The sequence below is a fragment of the Sus scrofa genome, chromosome 8 (assembly GCF_054392235.1).
Source record: "Sus scrofa isolate SSC_HxYL_T2T_F1_AM1 chromosome 8, Sscrofa_HxYL_maternal_Yorkshire_Landrace_v2.0, whole genome shotgun sequence".
NCBI classification, from domain to species: Eukaryota; Metazoa; Chordata; class Mammalia; order Artiodactyla; family Suidae; genus Sus; species Sus scrofa.
The window spans coordinates 79,616,065-79,636,994 of record NC_139390.1 but is presented as its reverse complement, the minus strand read 5'-3'; the positions used below and the strand labels follow the sequence as shown (position 1 = coordinate 79,636,994).

General features: G+C 37.6%; 1 protein-coding gene across 5 annotated transcripts in view; it reads left to right on the top strand.

The window, feature by feature from the left end:
- The window catches only part of CNOT6L (CCR4-NOT transcription complex subunit 6 like), a 113,570-nt gene extending 94,094 nt beyond the window's left edge, over positions 1-19,476 (top strand). For all 5 annotated transcript variants that reach the window (XM_021100613.2, XM_021100606.2, XM_021100607.2 and 2 more), the window contains exons 10-12: positions 2,949-3,176; positions 5,748-5,950; positions 11,860-19,476. In XM_021100613.2, coding sequence (XP_020956272.1) covers positions 2,949-3,176; positions 5,748-5,950; positions 11,860-12,072 — 644 coding nt within the window. In that variant the 3' untranslated portion in view covers positions 12,073-19,476. The remainder of the gene's footprint in view (positions 1-2,948; positions 3,177-5,747; positions 5,951-11,859) is intronic.
- Positions 19,477-20,930: the final 1,454 nt, after the last annotated feature.

Here is a 20,930-nt window from a genome sequence, read left to right as displayed (position 1 = left end):
TTTGAGGAAAGTTAAGGGAGATGGGTCGGAAAGTAGCACTAATTGTGTAAAGCATTGTCTGTATCTGGGGATAGTACTTACCAGGTAATCTGTAAAAAAGAAGGTCGTTAATATGCCATTACTTCCAAAAGGTTATTTGAAATAAGAATTGTTTTAGGCTGAATTTGGAAATTATGATGACTTGGTTCTCTTTTTAGCCACATTTTTAGCTTCTCGAGTCTGAAATCTTTTGTCTTTAAGGTTAAGTACTTGGCACGTTTTCTCTGATTTCTTTGTTATATTTCAGTCATTGTCAGGGTAAGAGCAGGATCTTTTATCTACCCGGTGCTTTTATTTTCCATTTTGGATTATTTATAGCTTCCTTCAAAGTCAGAAACTCATTATGTACTTTGCATATCCAGACCTTTTTTTTCCCTTTTCTACTGCCTGCCTTTGAGCATTTCATTGTTTACTTAACTATGTTTTAGGTAAGAGCAAGGAGAAGGTATAAGACCACATCATGACTTTTTATTTTATTTTATTTTTTGGTTTTTAGGGCCATGCCCGTGGCATATGGAGATTTCCCAGGCCGGGGGTTGAATTGGAGCTACAGCTGCCGGTCTACGCCACAGCCACAGCAACACAGAATCCAAGCCATGTCTGCAACCTACACCACAGCTCACGGCCATGCCAGATCCTTAACCCACTGAGCAAGGCCAGGTATCAAACCCACAACCTCATGGTTCCTAATTGATTCGTTTCCACTGTGCTATGACGGGAACTCCACACATCATGACTTTTATTTAAAATTTTTTTTTCTTTACTTACCTGCAGAAAAAAAGTTTTATTCCTTAAGTATTGATTTGAATTATTGAGACCATGCTTATCTGTCAAACCTTTTCTCACTGTTCTTCAGTTTATCATAAAAAATTATTTGATAGGAGATTTTAAATTTCTTCTTTTTAAGCCTCTTCATTTTTACTTACTTTTATGTTCTTTCTAGTCTCATTCTTCTCAGAAATTTGGTACCTTTTTCTCTGGTGATGCAGAAATTGAACTTCTTTTGGAGTTTCACTCTTTTTAATTTGCAGAGGAGTAATTATAAATTATACAGTAGACACTTTCACATTCTGAAATATGTCTCTCTTGTACTCCTGGGGGAGGAATTTAATATTATGGAAGGTGATTATGGCCTCTTTGAAGGGGTGAGTTTTTTAATATTTAATACAGTGAGCATTTAATCTACAGCCAAAAGTGGCACTATAAAACTTCTAGGAAAAGAAGAGAGCTTAGAGAATTTGGGCTGAAAGTTTTTATCTTATGATCAAATTGCTTTAAATATGACTAATTCTATCACATGTAAAAGATAGTTCAGTTACTTGTTTACTCAACATCAAAGATACTTATAGCTTGGTAAGATGGAAACTTAACTTTACCAAAATCGTAGACTGAGAAAATTAGGTCTTTCTGCAGAGTTTGTATTTTCAGCAGAAACTTTTAAGGGATACTTGTGTAAAAATTTCAATAGAAAAATTAATTTTGTGTGTTCACTAATAGTCCAATAGTACAAAAGTGGATAAAGTGTGAGATCCCTTCATCATATTAATTCCCGGTAGGGGTAACTCTTATTCACTTCTTTGTATATATATAGGTATAGTTTTATTTAAATGGCATCATATCATGAATGTTGCATAAGATTTTCATGGACATCTTTTTCTGTCAGTACCTATTAACTAGGTTAAATTTTCACAGTTTGCCCCTTCAAATGTGCTTATGGCCATTTCAAAGGGGCAGGTTTTTTAATGCTTTTCTTGTCCACTATGTTAATATTTATTTTGCTAGAATTAAAAAACAGTATTGCAGAGGAACTGTGGATGCAGCCCTAAAAAGACCAAAAAAAAAAAAAAAAAAAGACCAAAAAAACAGTATTTTAGGGGGAAAAAGAACATTAGAGATTATCTAATTGAATACCTTATTGTCCATATGGACCTGAATACCTAAAAGGTTAAGTGATTAGTAATAAAAGTTAGGGATAATAATAAAGCCAAATCTGAATCCCACATGCAGATTTGGAGAGCACCCTGCTCCCCAGTTCTCATTTTCAAAATTACTTCTTTTGGAAGTTCCTGCTGTGGCCCCATGGGATCAGTGGTGTCTTGGGAGCACTGGGACTTAGGTTTGATCCCAGCCTGGTGCAGTGGGTTAAGGATCTGGCATTGCCATACCTGCAGCTTAGAATTGTGACCTGATCCTTGGCCTGTGGGTTCCATATGCCACAGGGAGGCCAAATAAATAAATAAAATCACTTATTTTGGATATATGGTATGAATTTGTTTTGTTAATTTATTGTATAGGTTAATGTAATATGATTGCCTTTTACTGTTGCCCTGGTCACTGACATGCTTAGGAAATAAATACAAGGTGAGTGAGTACTGGGCAGCAGGAAGAATTTAAAGTAAGGTTTAGGTGATTTAGATAACCTCACTGTAGGTTATTTTAACAGTTAAATGACAGAGATATTTAAAGTTGTCTTTACACTAAGAACTCAGTACTATAATCAAATGGGTCTCATTCCTAACTTGGCTAGAGAGCAGAAGTTGGCCAACTTTCTGTAAGTGGCCTGGTAGTAACTAGTTTAGGCTCTGTGGGCTACATATGGTCTCATCACAATCTTTTTTAAGGGTTTCGTAGAACCCTTTGAAAATGTAAAACCAGCCTTGGCTCATGCAGGCTGTACAGAAACAGGTGGTAGGCCAGATCTAGCCCCAAGGCTGCGGTTGATTGACCCTCATTTTGGGGTTACCAGAATCTCAGCACTTCTAAGAACTGCTCTATGAGGTAAAAGGGAACGTATAAATTAATGGAAAAGAGTTAAGAAATGTCTATGGTTTGGGGGAGAACACGTTAAGATACTGCTTTTTTTTGATAAAGTATAATCTTAACCTTTTTTCCCCTAATGCTTAATTTAGGTGTGAAGCCTATTCATGCTGCAGACAAACAGCTGCTTATAGTGGCAAATGCCCACATGCATTGGGACCCAGAGTATTCTGATGTGAAACTCATTCAGACCATGATGTTTGTCTCAGAGGTTAAAAACATTCTGGAGAAAGCCTCAAGCAGGCCTGGCAGCCCAACCGCAGATCCTAATTCCATCCCGCTGGTGCTATGTGCAGATCTTAACTCATTGCCAGATTCAGGTATTTATGATGTCATTTCCTCTTTGCTTTTGCCCTAACTTCTAGTTGAGTGGCCTAGCTAGCTCCTGACTTTCAAGCAGAGAATTTTTCTTCTAAATTAGAGGGTGTGTCAGTAAGAGTTCCAGGGTTAGGACATGGGGTAATTGAAGAGAGTTTTAGTTAAGCTGTTTCCAAAAGTGTGTGCTGGGACAAAACAGTGAATGCTGCAGTACTTAGGACAGTTGGGAAGCCTTCCCCACCCCCATACCTGAGGTGAAAGTGGCAGGAGCTCTTGTCAGAACTTGAAAAAAGTAGTTGTGAGAAGAGGGCCTGTAATAGGAGTGATGGATTTGAATTGTGATGCAGTCAATCTCTAGCAAACCAACAAAAAGGGAGCCCAAGGAATATATATTCCTCCTTCACTCTGCTCCTGTCCTATGAACTCTTGCCACTGCTCCGTATTCACCAGTCCAGCTAGAGGGTCTGCAGTCGATGCAAGTCAAGGTCCGCCTCCAGTGACATGGGCTGCAGTGGAGAGACTGGAAGAGGCAAGCAGAAAGTTTCAGTACAGGTAGCCATCCAGTTTAATAGTTGGAAACTTTGAAGTGAATTCATTAAGTTATACTTGAACACTGATATTAGGTACAGAAGAGTGACCAAAATTATCTCAGAATTTCACATTACTTTTTGAGCTCCACTTAACTACTTTATGTCCTAACTTAAATTGTTTTTGATCTGTATCTTAAGATACTAAATTCAAAGGTAAAAACAGTAAAGTATTGCTGTTTTGCTATTACCAATGCATATTCTAAATTTTGTATATTTGCAGTGAGCTATTTTAAATTATTTAAAGTAACCATTCAACATAAATATAAGATGACCCAAATGCCCTCAATTGTAAATATTAATAAAATTCTCAAATCTAGAAAGCCTCTTTTCCTTTTCTTCTTAGCAAATAAATACTGAAATTGTCCTTTCACAAATATTTGTCTTGAGCCTCTAGCTAGCCTTGCTGACACCTTAACCATGTCCTTCTTTTTTAATTCTTTCTTTGAGTGATTTGCTCTCAAGCACAAGTTTCCCCATCTCATTTGATTTGTTTAAACCAGTCAACATCATAGTACGGTGTGCCGACTGGAGCCAGGCTATCAGGGCTGGATGCTGGATCTACCACGTAGGAGCTATGCAATCTGTGACTAAGTTCTTCATTTTTAAATGAAAGGATAATCATTTTATCTCCTTTATAGAATTATTTGTGAGGTTTAAGTGTTTAAAGCTCTTACAACAGTGCCTGGCATATAGTAAATGCTAGATAAACCATAGCTGCTTTCCAGCTATTCACAATATTGATGTTGCACTCACCATTTATTCATTATATGTTGCTGTCATCCCTGGTCGCAGAAAGAGGTGACTGACAGTGCTCACTAATAATCAACATAAGAAGGGTATTTTTTTTTTCATTTTTACTTGCTATTCATTATATTCATTATATTCATTGGAAGCAGTGTACTTTTTTTGAATGCTTCTACTCTCTTCAGCTTTTTATTATTACTGTTATTTTATTTTTTAAATTATATTTTTAAGGCTGTACCTGCAGCATACGGAAGTTCCTGGGCTAGGAGTCAATTCGGGACTATAGCTGGGGCCTGTGCCACAGCCAGAGCAACACCAGTTCTGAACTGCCCCTGCAATCTATGCCGCAGCTTGTGCAGTATGGGATCCTTAACCCACTGATTGAGGCCAGGGATGGGACCTACATCTTCATGGACCCTATGTCAAGTTCTTAACCCTTTGAGCCACAACAGGAACTCCCTCTCTTCAGTTTTTTAGATACATCTAATATTTTTGACCAAGTGGTATACCTCATGCCCTGTTTAGTTTCATACTGAAAAAATTCACTGTAGCTCAAAACAAAAAAGTAATGCCACCTAGTACTGCAACTAGACATTGCAATGTCTATTTTTGTCGTCAGCAATTTTTTGTTTTGTTTTGTTTTTAGCTACACCCATGGCATGCATAAAATCTTAAGCCAGGGATAGAACCTGCACCACAGCAGTGACCTGAGCCACTGCAGTGACCCTAGCCATTGCAGTGACAGCTCTGGATCCTTAGCCACAAAGGAACTCCTATTGTCAGTGATTTAAAAAAATTTTTATTGCATATGTTATATTTTACGTGTTCTGAAAGTGGTTGATTGACTGCATAGAATTGGTGAAATACTAAAGAGGTAGTGGTTGGGCTAATACTCTAAAAATGTTTAGGGTTAAGACCTTCTTGGTGAATCCCACTCTAGACCCTAGGAATCATCTTCAGCTTGAAGAACCATTAGGAAAACTGAAGATATTTCTGGGTGATCCTGATATTTTTGTTTTGAAATAGGCAAATACCCTTCAGTTCGAATCACAGGAAATTGTTGATTTTTGATTTTTTTTTTAACATTAACGACAAAAAGGCAGTTTCATATGTAAAGGTGCAGTGTGATGAAACCACTCTGAACCTGGTGTGAGCACTTGGCAGCACATTTTGGCCATGAGGTCTTCTGTAAGCTCTAAATGCTGAAAGGCAGTGTTTCTTCCTTCTTTATTTTTCTAGGTGTTGTGGAATATTTAAGCAATGGAGGAGTAGCTGACAACCATAAAGACTTCAAGGAACTAAGGTACAATGAGTGTCTTATGAACTTCAGCTGCAATGGAAAGAATGGAAGCTCAGAAGGGAGAATCACACATGGCTTCCAACTGAAGAGCGCCTATGAAAATAACTTGATGCCTTACACCAATTACACCTTTGATTTCAAAGTGAGTGACAGCCCCTGGGCTGGCATAGAAATTATTTCAAATGCAAACATGTGACAAGAAAGGTATATGTTATTTATGCTCAATTGTATAATCTTCAGGAATTTTTAGATTCTCAAAATGTCTTGGCTGAGTGTGCACTGAAATATAAGGAGATTTGTTAGGTTTTGTGGTTTTTATTGTTGACTTGAAAAATTTTAACCCTCATTTGGTCAAATTTCATATTGCTGTGTGTGTGCCAGGCACTGTTCAAAGGCACTTTATATTTATTAATGTAGTCAATATTCACTTGTCCATACCATCCCTAACTTTCAGTAAGGATCTGAAGCATAAGCAGCTTGATATAGATAGCTAAACTCACCATGAATGACATTGTATCGTATTCCCTCAAAATTCTGTTAGGACTTTCCATTATATCTTACTTATTTCAAAAATTTCCAGTTTTCTTTGGGAGATAGAATGAGAGAGGGTTGTACTTAGGGTCTGTTTTACATCCATATTGTCATACTAATATATTTGTAGGCAGTAGACCACTCCAGCTTGATAAAAGGACAAGAAAGATTTTTCTTTATAAAATAAGATAAAAACAGAGGGCCAGTTGTTCTTTTGAAACATTGATTGGTAGTGGTTTTCTGCAGTTATTAGTCCCTTTCCCTTTGCCACTTTTCTGATCACCCTGTCTGCCTATAGCTTTCCTGCTGTACCTTTGTTTGACTTTGTAGCATTTCAGGCATCTATACTAAAATCTTATACTGTCCTAAAAAAATGCAGATGGTAGAAAGTGGTTAAGAGTAAGAAGCCTAGAGAGAATTTAATAAAATACAAAAGGAAATTTATGAAATGGGCCCTTATACATCTCTGGAAACCTTTTTCCATTTTCAATGCTTGTTAGCCTCTTCCCAAGAAACAGTAGGAAGAAGATAGGAAATTCATGTGCTGATGTTATTGGTCAGTTTTTATAAGAAAGAAGTGGGAAAAAATGTTTAGAAATTGAATCTAGTTTTAGTATTTTTGCTGTAAGAGTAGATAATACTATTCAGAGATAATTTATTTTGTTCAGATGATTCATGTGCAGAAATGTGCTGATAAATATTTAATAACTAGCTTTTTGAGAAAGAAGAAGCCTAAATTTATAGTGTTGGCTGATTTCTGTGGTACAGGTACTCTCATTGTGGTAGATTTCAAGCTCCCAACATAATACCATTGAACACAGAATTGGGATGAAGTGCTAAGAAAGCAGATCCTAGCTGACTATCACACCCCTGCCCCTGTGTAAGCTTAAAGGAAAACCTCTGGATTTCACGATACACAGTTTACTATAGGTTAAGCTGTATACACCGGTATGTAATACATCTCTGCGAACACAACCCACAACCTAAAAAAAAGTTCCTTAAAGTAAGTGTTCAGTGATTCTACAACTCTTGTTGTTTTGGTACATGTGTAGGAAAAAGACCAGGTCACTTCTACCTTAACTAGGCTTCTATACAGGTTATTTTATCCATAAAGTCAATATTGGGAAAAAAAAATTTGGAATATTAATCTAAGCTATCTTATTTCCTCAGACATCTCATTTGCTTTAAAATCTTTTGTTGATGTTTCCTCAAAAGATTTTATATGTGTTAATAATTGAATAAAACATCCTAATGAACCATTTATATTGTCTGAAGAAGTACAGTGAAAGAACCAAAAGTACATGGCTCAGGGAGTGTTTGCTATTTGCATATGTAGGATAGGATGAGAAAGGACAGAACTACAAACCTGTGTGAGAGGGTCATGAATGGGAAGATAAATACACTGGCTGGCTGGGTAGATGGACAGGAAGCTGAAATAAGATGGGAAAGAAGGATGATCAGAACAAACTAAGGGTATCCCTGCCTAGAGAGAGAATTAAGCTTTTAGTCCAAGTAACCCACAGTAAGCTTTTCAGTTTCTTACTAAGCATTTTATGTGCTGTACCAATATTGAAGGGACTTGGTTAAAAAGGATAGGTAGCATCAAATATATAAATGTCTTGTGGGGAGTTCTCTTGTGGTGCAGCGGGTTAAAGATCCGGTGTTATCGCTGCAACAGCTTGGGTTGCTGCTGTGGTGCAGGTTTGATCCCTGGCCTGGTTACTTTTATATGCTATGGGCTCAGCCAACAAGTAAAAAAATTAAAATGTCATGTGGGTATGGAGTTCCTGTTGTGGCGCAGCAGAAACGAATCTGACTGGGAACCATGAGGTTGTGGGTTCGATCTCTGACCTTGCTCAGGGGGCTAGGGATCCAGTGTGGCTGTGGCTGTGGCTATGGCTGTGGCGTATGCCAGCAACTACAGCTCCGATTTGACCCCTAGCCTGGAACCTCCATATGCAGCGGGTACACCACTGAAAAGCAAAAGCAAAAAAAAAAAAAAAAAAAAAGTCATGTGATTATCATTAAAACCAGAACCAGATATAGTATATAGTATTCTGCCATTGCGTGAATGGAGTGCTGTTAAGTTTTCTTTACTTGGCTTAGCATTTGTTTACTTTCTTGGTTCTCGAATAAATTAGAACTATAATTGATTTGGAGGGACTTGAAGGGTGAGCAGTTGGGAGAATGACTTGTAGACTAGGTATCTTAGTGAGTTTAGATTGCTGTAACAGAATACCATAAGCTGTGTGGCTTCATTTCTCACAGCTCTGGAAGCCAGAAGTATAGGTTCAGGTGCTAGTGTGGTCAGGTTCTTATGAGGCTCCTCTTTGGGTTGCAGACAGCCGTATGCTCACTGCATCCTCACATAGTAGAGAGGGCAGAGAAAGCTCTCTGGGGGTCCATTTATGACCGTTTCATATTTATGACCCAATCACCTGCCAAAAGCCCCACCTCCCTATACCATCACATTGGAGATTAGGATTTCAGCTTATGAATTTTGGGGGAACACAAGCATTCACTCTATAACACAAGGTAAGTTGAATAAACAGCCTAATTCAAACATGCTGCTGCTGCTTTCATACCCCCACCCCCACCCTCCGGCCATGCCCAGTCTTAGGGTGTGTCTGAACCATTTAATGAAAAGAGGAAGGAAAAATTGCCATTATGTCAAGTAATAAATCTTTCTGTTACATGATGAAATTTATGGTGTCTAATTTTCTCACATTCTTTTACAAAACAAAGCTTAGCAGAATGCTAGCTCATAAAATGTTTTCATTGTTTTTACTTTTTTCTCATATACAGTTCTATAGACTTACCTATAGTCTTTACCTAATATAAAGACTCTTTCCCCACATTATATATGGTCTTTTATTTTTTTATGGCCACACCCACGGCATATGGAAGTTCCCAGGCTAGGAGTCAAATCAGGGCTACAGCTGCTGGCCTACACCACAGCCACAGCGACGAGGGATTCAAGCTGCCACATCTGCAACCTACACCACAGCTCATGGCAGCGCCGGATACGGGACCCACTGAGCAGGGCCAGGGATCGGACCTGCATCCTCACAGATATAAGTTGAATTCATTTTGGCTGCGCCACAATGGCAACTCCTATGTGGTCTTTTAAAAAAGAAAATTTGGAGTTCCTGTTGTGGTATAGTGGTAATAAACCTGACTATTCAGTTCAATCACTGGCCCCACTCAGTGGGTTAAGGATCTGGTGTTGCCGTGAGCTGTGGTGTAGGCTGCAGACACGACTTGGATCCTGCATTGCTGTGGCTGTGGTGTAGGCCAGCAGCTGTAGCTCTGATTGGACCCCTAGGCTGGGAACCTCCATATGCCACAGGCACAGCACTGAAAACAAAGAAAGAGAGAAGGCGGGGGAGGAGGGGATGGGAGGGAAAGAAAATAAACAGTTTGGGGAGTTCCTGTGTGACTGAGCAGATTAAGCATTCAGTGTTGTCATTGCAGCAGCTCAGAACACTGCTATGGCATGGGTTTGATCCCTGCCCCAGGAACTTCCACATGCCATGTACACAGCCTAAAAAATAATAAAAAATACGCAGTTTGAATCAGAAAAGGTTAAGAATCTATAACTTTTTGATATGATACAGTGTACAGATGTACCTACATATGTACAGATAATTTGGGTGAGTTCAGACATGACCTTTTTGATAAGAGCTTTTACTCTGAATATCTCAAACCATGAAAATAGTTATGTCTCCAATATATAAATCTTACTTTCTGGAATGTTTAACATCTTTATCCCTGTGTTTGCAAAAGATTGTATAATTCTAGTAGCTTATGTGTATAATGATACTCTATAATAAAATGGTAAGATACAGGAAGTTTTATTCAACCTAAATTATTGAAAATGTTTTATTTCTGTTTGTTGACATAGAGCTGAAGCAAAAGGTAGTTTCATAAAAGAAAGTAAAACCACCCTGACTCTTGTTAACCCCTTTCCTAAAATATTACTGCAAAACTAGGCATTAACCAAAATGAAGGGATAAAATACATTGTACTTATGCCATTTCTTGACCCTTTGAACTTGGAGCGTTAATGGCAGAAAGTCCTCTCCTGGATTCAAGTAGTTTCCTTAATCTGAGGTAAAATAAGGTTAAGATTCTTATCTAGTGTTGAATAAGGCCCTCTCCCTCAAAAGAATTGTTTTGTTATTTTTGGTTTTGGTCGTGTCAAAATCTGCAGACTAAGGTAATTGTTTCCAAAATTTTCACAGGATAACTTTTTTCAGTAAGAGTTTTTTTTGAGTTCCCATTGTGGTTCAGCAGTTAAGGAACCCGACTAGCATCCATGAGGGCACGGGTTCGATTGCTGGCCTTGCTCAGTGGGTTAAGCATCTGCCGTTGCTGTGAGCTGTGGTGTAGGTTGCAGATGCGGCTCGGATCCTGTGTTGCTGTGGCTGTGGTGTAGGCCAGCAGCTACAGCTCCGATTTGACCCCTAGCCTGGGAACTTCCATATGTTCTGGGTGCAGCCCTAAAAAGACATTAAAAAAAAAGGTTTTTTGTTTGTTTGTCTTTGTTTTTAAGTAGCTCATTTCACTGTGCTATCATTTAAATTATTAGCCAGAACTCAGTATGTGTAATACTTATGAGTCAGTGCTTACAGGTGTAGAAGTATTTCTCCACACTTGGGCTCAGGCTGTCTTGATGTGGGTAGGAAAAAATTTGACTCTACCCTCTTGCATACTTAGCCAGGGGCCAAAAAAAAAGCAGCACACTAGTTTTGAAATTTATTGGTCAGATAAACCAAATCATCTAGCTCTACAACTGAATCCACAAGTAGATCTCTGCTGAATGTTTTTTGTTGAGGTATTGTTAATGCAGCAGGGAATCCAGAATTTGCAGTCCACCAGGATTAGTGAAAATGAATATCCTAAACTAAAAAACAGATCAGAATGATTAAAGGTGTGCAGTATTTTGGAAGGGCTGAACTAGAATTAGCAAATATGAAATCTTGCCCTGCCACAGCTTCATTCAGCTGTGTTTGGATATCTTGATTTACAAATAACTAAAAATAATGCCAGTTATCATTAAAAGAATTAATTTATCATAACTTTTCATTAACTATGTATGTTTTTATATAAATAACCTTATTTTCTGCTTATCATAACTGATAGAGTTAGTGTAGTTTCCATGTTTATACTGATAAATTAGATTTCACTGACCCAAGCAAGCCAGTTCTCAAGATGCCTAGACATAATCTGGTGTGCTTAGCTTCTCCATTTGCTTGCCATTTATGTACACATGCAAGGCTTTATGATTTCTACGGGGTACTGTGTCTCCCTATTCTGCTGTCTTTATTTCATGTAACACCCATTCAAGATTTGTCCTTTGTTTGACCCATTGTCAAGACAATAGGTACCAGAACTACAATTTACTCAGGTATTTGGCTTTTACAAATTATGGATTGTTCTTTTAATGTATCTTGAGTTTTTCTTTTATCTAAGCATTTATTTTTCTTTTTTTCCCCCCCAACTCCCAATCTCTTTTTAGGGCGTGATTGACTACATTTTCTATTCCAAGACTCATATGAACGTGCTTGGTGTCCTGGGGCCTTTAGATCCTCAATGGCTGGTTGAGAACAACATCACTGGGTGTCCACACCCTCACATCCCTTCAGACCACTTCTCACTGTTAACACAACTTGAACTCCACCCTCCACTCCTGCCTCTTGTCAATGGTGTTCACTTGCCTAATCGGAGGTAGTGGAGTACTGCCCCGCAAAGACGGGGATCTGTTGCTATGGACCTGTACAGTTGTAAATCAAAGTATGTAGGAGTGAAGTATGGCCATCCTTAAGCTGCTTCTTCAGGTTCCTTTCATTATGTGTTTGCTATACGATTTTGTACAGTTTTGTGCATATTGGTATCATTTGGCACTAGGGCTGGAACCAAAGTATTACTCTCTTTTCAGATTTTTAATGTAACATGTTTTTAGTTGAACCTTCTTCTTATATGAGGAGTCAGCACTCATAATTGATAAATCATCAATTCGAGGCCCAACAACAGTGTATTTGTTCTTCCAAAACATACACTTTCTTTCAAACAGTTTCAAGTGAGACAGCCATTTTTGTAAAAAGGCAGTTTTTAAAAACTATAAATAGAAGATTTTAAACTGAATGATGGCTTGCCTTGCAGGAAACTTTTTTGAATTTCTGTTTTCCATGATGATAAACTAATTTTTGACTCCCCAGTCATTTGCACATAAACAAAGCACTTAAATTTGCTGGATCTGTACATAAATTAGCCATAATGAAAAAAGTTGAGAAATTAAAGATGGTTGCGCAATATGCTTTCAAAATCAAGCATTTAACAGCACACAGCTATTTGTTGGGCAAGCGCTGGTTCGTCTTTTTGTTTGTTTGTTTCTTGAATCATTCTGTATTTTGTTCCCCTATTAGTTATAACCTTACTAGAAGTATTAATTCTAGGCCTGTCTCTCCAGTGTCTTTATAGGAAAACAGCAGGTAATTTCTACTGCCATACTTTTTGAAAATAGTATTTGGTCTATGTAATATGCCCCCCAAATTAGCATCCAGTATTTTTTTTAATGATTTCCATCCACCCTTTTCTGCCTGGCTGTGCTGGAAAAAGAGAAAGTATATCATCTGCATCATTTTTGCTGTTATGGTGAAATGTTAAAAAAAAAAACAAAACAAAAACAAAAACAAAAACTACTGAATTGAAAAGGCCCTGATCAAAGTTTTACAAGGAGAAAGCTATACACATATTTCATGTGTTTCCCAAAGTAGGTCAAGTGGCTGTTGGTTTTGGCTTTTTGAGGTGACAGTGGAAAGGATTTGAGGTGACAGTGGAAAGGATTTGGAGGGGGAGAAAGCAGGGAGTAGTTGAAAACCTTGGATCATTTTTCCTGACTCTAGTTGCCAAATGGCCGTTATATGCTTTTAACCTTTGTTTCTGTTGTCTGTCAGGGTTGAATTAAGAAGCTACTGGTTTATTCCCAATTATTGATGCTCTTTAGATATGTTGAAATCCTTTTTTCACCCAGGAGGGGCCAGTTGAAAATCTGTGACTCAAGAGGCAGTGAATGAAATACCGTTTTCTGGGGGAAAAATTGGTTGGCTACTTGATGTTAATTATGGCACAGTAACAGGAAAAGGTTGTGTCTGTGTTTTTAAGTTTTTCCTTATTCTGCTTTTTTGCTGCTATAAGAGTTTTCTGAAATTTATATTTTAAACTTTTCATGCACTTTACTGTTTCTAGTCTCAAAATGTGATATTTTTAATAAACAAGAAATTTTCCATTATGTGAATGAAATTTTAAAAGAAAATAGCCTATATTTGTGTCTCACTAATATATAAAGTACAGGTCAAATTTAAATTATTTAATTAGTTTTAAATATATACAATTTGTCTCCTCTTTCAAACCTGACATCTTAGGCTGTTTTATTAGTCTTAAATGATGCATTTCCTTTGGTTGTTTTATACTAATTTCTTCCATAGTAAATTAATCAGGCTACATAAGAGAATATTTCCCCTGAAGGGTAATTTTAGTGGGATGAGGGTGGTGGGATGATGTAATATCATATATGGGATTGCATCAGAAGGGTTCTGTAAAGCCTAAACTCCCTCTTAAAAGTGCCTAGTGATAGAGGCGTTGTTTGTCATCTGTTATAATTGGAATGTCATTGTAGTTGAGTGAAGTTTGATGTAAATAAAATATTCTTTTAAAAATGTTAAGGTACCAGAATAAACAAACAAAATAAAGAAACAACCCTTAAGATGACAGATTTTCCTCAATGTGCAGGTACCCCTTCTTATATACCTCAAGCATTCAACATCTAGCCATGCAAATTGATTACCTGAAGCATAGTACTGGAAAGTAGAATAGCATGAAAAACTTAATTTTGTGGACATTACCTTTTTTTGTAATCAGCTACTGTATGTTTTATTTTAAATCTTTTGTTTTGTGTGGGTTTTCTGCTCTGGAGGTATATGCACTAACAGAACATTTTCCTCCTTTCATATACGCATGTTAATTAGCAATGTGAGCAATATTTCCTACCATACTTCACTCCCAATATTTTTTGAGATGTTTGTATAAAATGGAATTTAAAGTTCACTTATGATTGTATATGAACCACAGAGGAGCCCATTTATTAATAAAAAAAAAAACTTTTTTAATAGTTAAATGTAGAGGGAAAAATAAAAAAAAATTGGGAAACATTGTAAACAGCTTAAGTTTATTTTGTGTATGATCGAGGCACTCTGTTGCAGGAAGGTGTGTAATTGGGTTCTCTCTGCTTCCAAATGCACTCTTTCAAACCATTCATTATCCTGTGTATTTTTAATGTGGTTTTAGTAAATGTTGGTAGTAGCTCTGTTGAAGTAGGTAATTGTGTTATGTTTTGGGTGGCAAACACACTTGGGGCATGGTAACCCAGATTTCATGTGCACGGTTTCCCTTTAGCCCACTGCCCAAATTTCACACACCCTTCACCCTTTGTCCCCTTTGTAAAAGGAGTGGTATCTGTTTTGAGCTGCCAATTCAGATGATCAGAAATGCTGCTCTCCTCAGTATTGTCTTGTTAAATAGACATTTGGAACTTTGGCATGAGAAGCCCAAAGGAAGAGGTGAATGACATGTGGTATATATTCAATGAGAGTGAAATATTTATGCTCATATACTTTCTGGCTCTCAGAATAAGTTAATAAGCTTTTTATGCCATGGGGCTGCTGCATATTTTATCTGAAGTTAAAAGAAAATTTGGGCATTTTTAGATTGTGATAATGTGTTGTTGTTTTTTTAACTGTTAAATATGATTTCTGATATTTATCTAAGAACTGGAGTGTTCTTTAAATTTATTGAAACAGTGTTGTTGGAGGAAGGGAAAACTGCACTGTTTGCCATTACACCAGTCATACGTGTGCGTGTCAGGTCGCCCACTCTCTCAGGCATCAGTACCCGCCTCATAGCTTTACACATTTTGATGGGGAATACTGCAGCATCCTCAGGACTGACATCTGGGAAAGGCTCAAATCCACTTACTGCTCCTTGCTTGTTGACTTTGTTTTAAAATATTGTGCCTGGTGTCAACTTTTAAGCAACAGCACTGCCTAAAAGCAAGCAGAGAACAGAATCCCAGCACCATTCTATAGGCAACTTTTTAGAATTCAAATATAGTAAATCTGTTCAAGATTTATGATGTTTTATGTAAAAAAAAATTTTGTACAACGTAGCTGAATATTTTTGTTTCATTTCTTTGATGTAAGGCGTGTGAACGTTCGTTCGAATATCACATGTTAAAGTCAGGTATGGCACAATGGGTTCTGAGACCAGCTTTTCCTCCCTCCCATTTGCCTTGTTCCAAGCTCGCTCTTTTCAAATTATTTTTCTGATATCCATAGGCAGATATTTAATTTTACTAATAAGCATCCTGTGTGAATGTATTAAAGAAGCCACTGTGTTTTAGTATTGTAGTTTGCAGAAATATAAAGCTTCATTTCTTATTTGTCCCTATTCTTTGGTGTTTTATAGTTATATATTAAATCACAGAGAAGCAAGGGAGAAAGTTGAAGGACATTGAAGGCTCATATCACTTGATTCTACGGGGGGGGGTGTATTAGAATTGAGGATGTGACACGTTAAAAGTGGAACGTGGGCAAACGTAAGGTGTTCCATTTTAAAATTGTATGTCCTAAGTATATACTGTTAAATGGATCAAAAATTAAGTTTATATTTGCATTTCCAAGAGTTTCTAAAAATCACTAATGCATCTATACTTTCAACTCAAATAGCAAATAATAGAGAAAGCACAAGAAAAAAAATATGTGAAATGTGTTCTTTGATGAAATCAGAGACATATGGTTCATTATTTCCACTCCAAGGCTAGATTTTCTAGCAGTAAACATTGACAATGTCCCAGTACTTACGTTTTTGTTTCCAGAGTCTTACATTCTGAGTTTCTGAGGGATTTAAATAACTTTGTAAAATACACTGACTGGTCAGTAGCTTCAGTCACAGAAAACATCATCAGTTTCTGATGTATGTGGCAGGCCATAAAAATGGCAAGCAAAGACTTTAGGGCGCATTTTCAAAAAAGCACTCATACATGATAATATTTTAACAGAAATGTGAATTCTCACATTTGTAAGGTAATCTTTCTTTTCTACCTGTCCTTCCCTTAAAAAAAAATCACCTTTCTAATGTGTAGAAGATTTGTTTAACCTTTTCCTTCCAAATATATCATGTTTGTAGAACTCTACACAAATTAACTAGGGAAATCAGAATATTTTTCTAAGTGAGGAACTTCAGTTAAAGTCTTGAATTTGTAGGCAGATGAAAACTTTTATACTTAGGGTTGCTTTGAGCAATTTTATTTATTTATTTATTTTTTGGTCCTTTTAGGGCCGTACCCACGGCACATGGAAGTTCCCAGGCTAGGGGTCAAATCAGAGCTGCAGCTTCCAGCCTACAACCACAGCCACAGCAACACAGGATCTGAGCTGTGTCTGTGACCTACACCACAGCTCAGGGCAATGCTGGATCCTTTAACCCACAGAGCAAGGCCAGGGATCAAACCTACATCCTCATGGATACCAGTCGGGCTCTTTACCACTGAGCTACAACAGGAACTCCGATTGTAACTTTTTAACAGCATCATGATCACTGAATTTGAATTCAAAACGTAAGGAAATTAGTACACCTTTACCCTGGGTTATTTACCAAAGTGGTAATCTGTTGAAGAGCAGGATACCAAGAGTATCTTTTGTTTTACAACATGATACATCTTTATTGTGTGTCACCTTAAAGCTTAAGGGTAAAAGAAAAAAAGAAAGTTCTTATACCTATTGTTGCAGGGTGTTCTGAACAAGATCCATAGAAAAAGAAAAAAAAAAAAAAAGCACAGTTCTTTTTGGAAGGTGGTAAGGGAGAACATGCATGTTTCTTGTTTTAACCAAATACCTTCTTTGTATAAGTTTCTCTGTTAAATCACAAGTTCTGTAGCAAGAAATAGGGAGATTCCAGGAAAAGCAAGCTTTATTAACCTAAGTAATCTCTTTCAGCTTAAGTTTGTTTAGTTAGACTTGGGTTATTCTTGGAACCAAAGGAAAACAAGTATGTTGAGGTTTTATTCAACAAACATGATGACATCAAAGTAATGGAATGTTTTTAAGTAAAATAATTTTCACTTTCAAGGCAAATGAAATAAGGACATTTCTGCCTATTAAATGTTAATTTTCTGTGGCATATGGTATAAAGTTAGTAGCATTGTATTGAAGGAGAAATTGTCATCAGAAATAAATCACATTGAAGAGGGTATGCAATGCCAGGTGACAGGACTTTTGGCACAATAACGTTGGGTATGTTCAGCTTCCACAAACTTTGAGAAGACATAGTTTGGCACCTACTAGTTGTTATTTTTGTTACAACAATCTCCCTGAATTTAGTTAATGTCCCTAATTGTGTCTGTCACTTTTAACTCTAAAGCATAAGAATCATGGAGCGCCCCCCCGCCCCCGAAAGGGTCCTTTTTTGTTCCTTTCAGTTTTGTGTTAATTTCTAGTTACTGATATGTGACTGTATTTTCTTTCAAGATATCACAGGTTATATGTACCACAATTGGCTTATTAGCACTGGTGTGTCAAACAATGGCTTTGCTTCTTACAGAACAGGCTTAGTTTCCGGCTACTTGTTTCGATCTTGATGAAGTAGTCTGAGTGTGTATTTATTCAGAAACTGTACTGTCCTTTCTCCACGCTTAACTTGCTAGTATTTCCTTACCTTTGAAATTTCTGAGCGGTGCTCTGCCAAGTTTGGGGTGTGGGGGGGTTTTGGATAGCTGTGTTACTGCACACTGGATCTGGAATCGTTCAGTGTTGTGAGTGGCAAATTTCTTAAACACCAGCAGCACTGAGAAGTGCACTCTGGGCATTTGTCCAGTTGTCCAAATGCAAGCAATTCTTTCATCTAGGAGAAGCTGAGGAATATAGTTCATTGGAGTAATTGCTATATTTTGAGGGGAATGAATGCTTTAAACTTTGGGTTTTATGTCTCTGACTGGAGTGGGATAGTATGGAGGGAGGTGTGTGTTTGTTTTGAGCGTGTGTGTGTTTACCTTTTCTCTCCGAAAAGGCCAGGGTGTTGGTCAGATTCACCATGGATTAATTTATATTTTTTATTGTGATTTCTTTCAACCATAAAACAAGTGCCAACTAATCATCCATGAGATGACCTACTCTTCCACTCAATTTACCATTTGAATAGGGAAGAGTTCATTTATTTTTATTACTTGGCATTCAATTAATAATTCATTGTTTTGCATACATTTGAGTCATTTGTGGCCTCTGAAGTGTTTTTGTACCTAATTTAATGGTTGGAAAGCAAAGCACATGAGTTTAAAACTGAGCAAGAAGTTTTGGTAATTTTTTCCCTGAATACTTGGTAGTTTCTATTGATATTATTCCAAAACAGATGCTCCTGTTTTAGGCTGTGTATTTACTTCGCTTTTGTCCTCACAAAAAGCCAAGCACTAAATCAATTTGTTATTGTGTTCTAATAATCAGTTTAAAATCTGAGATTTTCTTTTTTTTAAATTAGAAGCTTTAATGAAGTGCCATGTAATTGTAGCTTACTAGTGTTTAATGTTTAATAGACTGGTTCTGTGGTGTTCTAATCATTTAACACTCTGTTATCCCCAGAGAAAGTGGCTCCACTCTTAATTGGAACACAATCTCTCTGGCAAAATCACCAGCTGCTTTATTTTTCTATTTATTACAGTTAAATAGTTGATGAGGTCTGAATCTTGACCAAACTGCTCAGCTGAGATGTTTTTCACAATAGACACTGTACAAAATGTGCGTGCAAAAGGACACAGTTGGGTGGTAGTATTTTTTTCATTAATGTGAACATTGACTAAACAAAGCAGTCCTGCCTTTTAAATCTTGTGGCAGCTCAGGAGGGAGGTGCTTAAGAACCTTAACTACTATGTCCGATGACAAAATACTTTTTTCCATTTTGGAGATTGGGTACTGCTCACACATGATGTATAGGGCTAAATATATGCTTGTTTCCTTGCACCTGTGTACTTCCCCTTCTCTCCCTCCCTTTCCTCCCCCTGTAGGCAATAAATGGCCATTTTGCAACTGCATATCTTTGTCTTGTTTTTTTACTCTCTATGTGTGCAGTATCCGTGTCTGCTTTCAAGTCAGCACCCCTCTCGTAAAGTGAAGTAGGGAGCCAAGGTAATTCAGGCAAAAGTTACAGATTCGTGCTACATTTTTTTTTTTTTTTCTGGTGAAAACTACATTACTACTTAAATAATACTTTGTTTAGAATAGATTTGGAAGATAGTCATATGAGACTTGGGCTGAAGAAATTGGAGCGGAGGGATGTGATACTTTTGAGTGGAGCTTTAAGAGCCAGTGTGCAATCTGTCATATTCCCTTTTCTTGCTGTGATGATCATAGAAGCGTGATGTTGCAATCAAACCTCTCATCCTGGATCCTTGAGTAACTTGGAACAGAGCTCCCTTGCTGACCTACATAGGACATGTAGTGTGAGTGAAAAACAACCACCAAATCTGTCTTAATATAACAAAGGTTTGTTATTACAGCCTAACGTAGCCCATCCTGACTGGTGGACAACCATCAGACAGATCTTCCGAGTTACCAGTATTGATCAATTCCAGCAGGTGGACCTGCCAAGGCATAGAGTAAATCCATTCAACAAACATTCAAGTATCTTCTAGAACGAGATGCTCTGTGCGATGTAAAGATGGACAGGTTCCTCATCCTCCAAGAATTCACACCCAAAATCCTCTTCCATTTATGACTAAGGAGAACATAGTGTTTTAGTTAGAGTAACAGTAACTTAAATCTGAGAACCTTAGAAGAAGGACGGAAAGGCACACAGTGAAATAATAGACATTCTGAAAGCTGTATTTAGGGATATTGGGTGGAAAAATGATATTAAAGTATGATGTGATTGAGAAAAGATTATTCTTGAAGAGAGTGAAACATAATAACTGAATTGTCCAGCGTAAGTGCTGAGGGAGGATATGGACTAGTTATTTATTTGGAAGAGGCTGCTAACATCACCAATCTGTGGTCTGAAAGGTCAGTGCCAGCTGATTTGTCTTTTCTACCAAGGACCCATCGTGGGCCTGTCATTGATCCTGAGGACCCTCTCTTTACAGAGGCCTTGATGTTGGCCAGACCTTTGAAAGCCTTCCAAAAGTAGAATTGCTCACCTCTGAAGTGGATCTAGAAGGGACCAGGTTTCAGGATAACTGCTTTAAGACACACAGGGCAGTTAAGACATTCACCAGGTGTCCTTGCATTCGAGCATGTGATCTTGGACGAAAACGCATTCTCATTGGTAAAATGGATATAAGAAACTAAATCTCATGAAATGGCTTCTCCAAAAGCAAACACCAAGACAAGGGCTTGCATACAGATAGCTTATTTGGAAAAGTGATCCCAAGAAAGTAGAGTAGGGAACTTAGGACGGATGAAGCAGAGGAGGAGGGAAAACCAAGGCAAAGATGCATTATTGAGCTGATCACCTCTGTGTAGAACCCGGGGCATAAGCCTGCTGCTGACC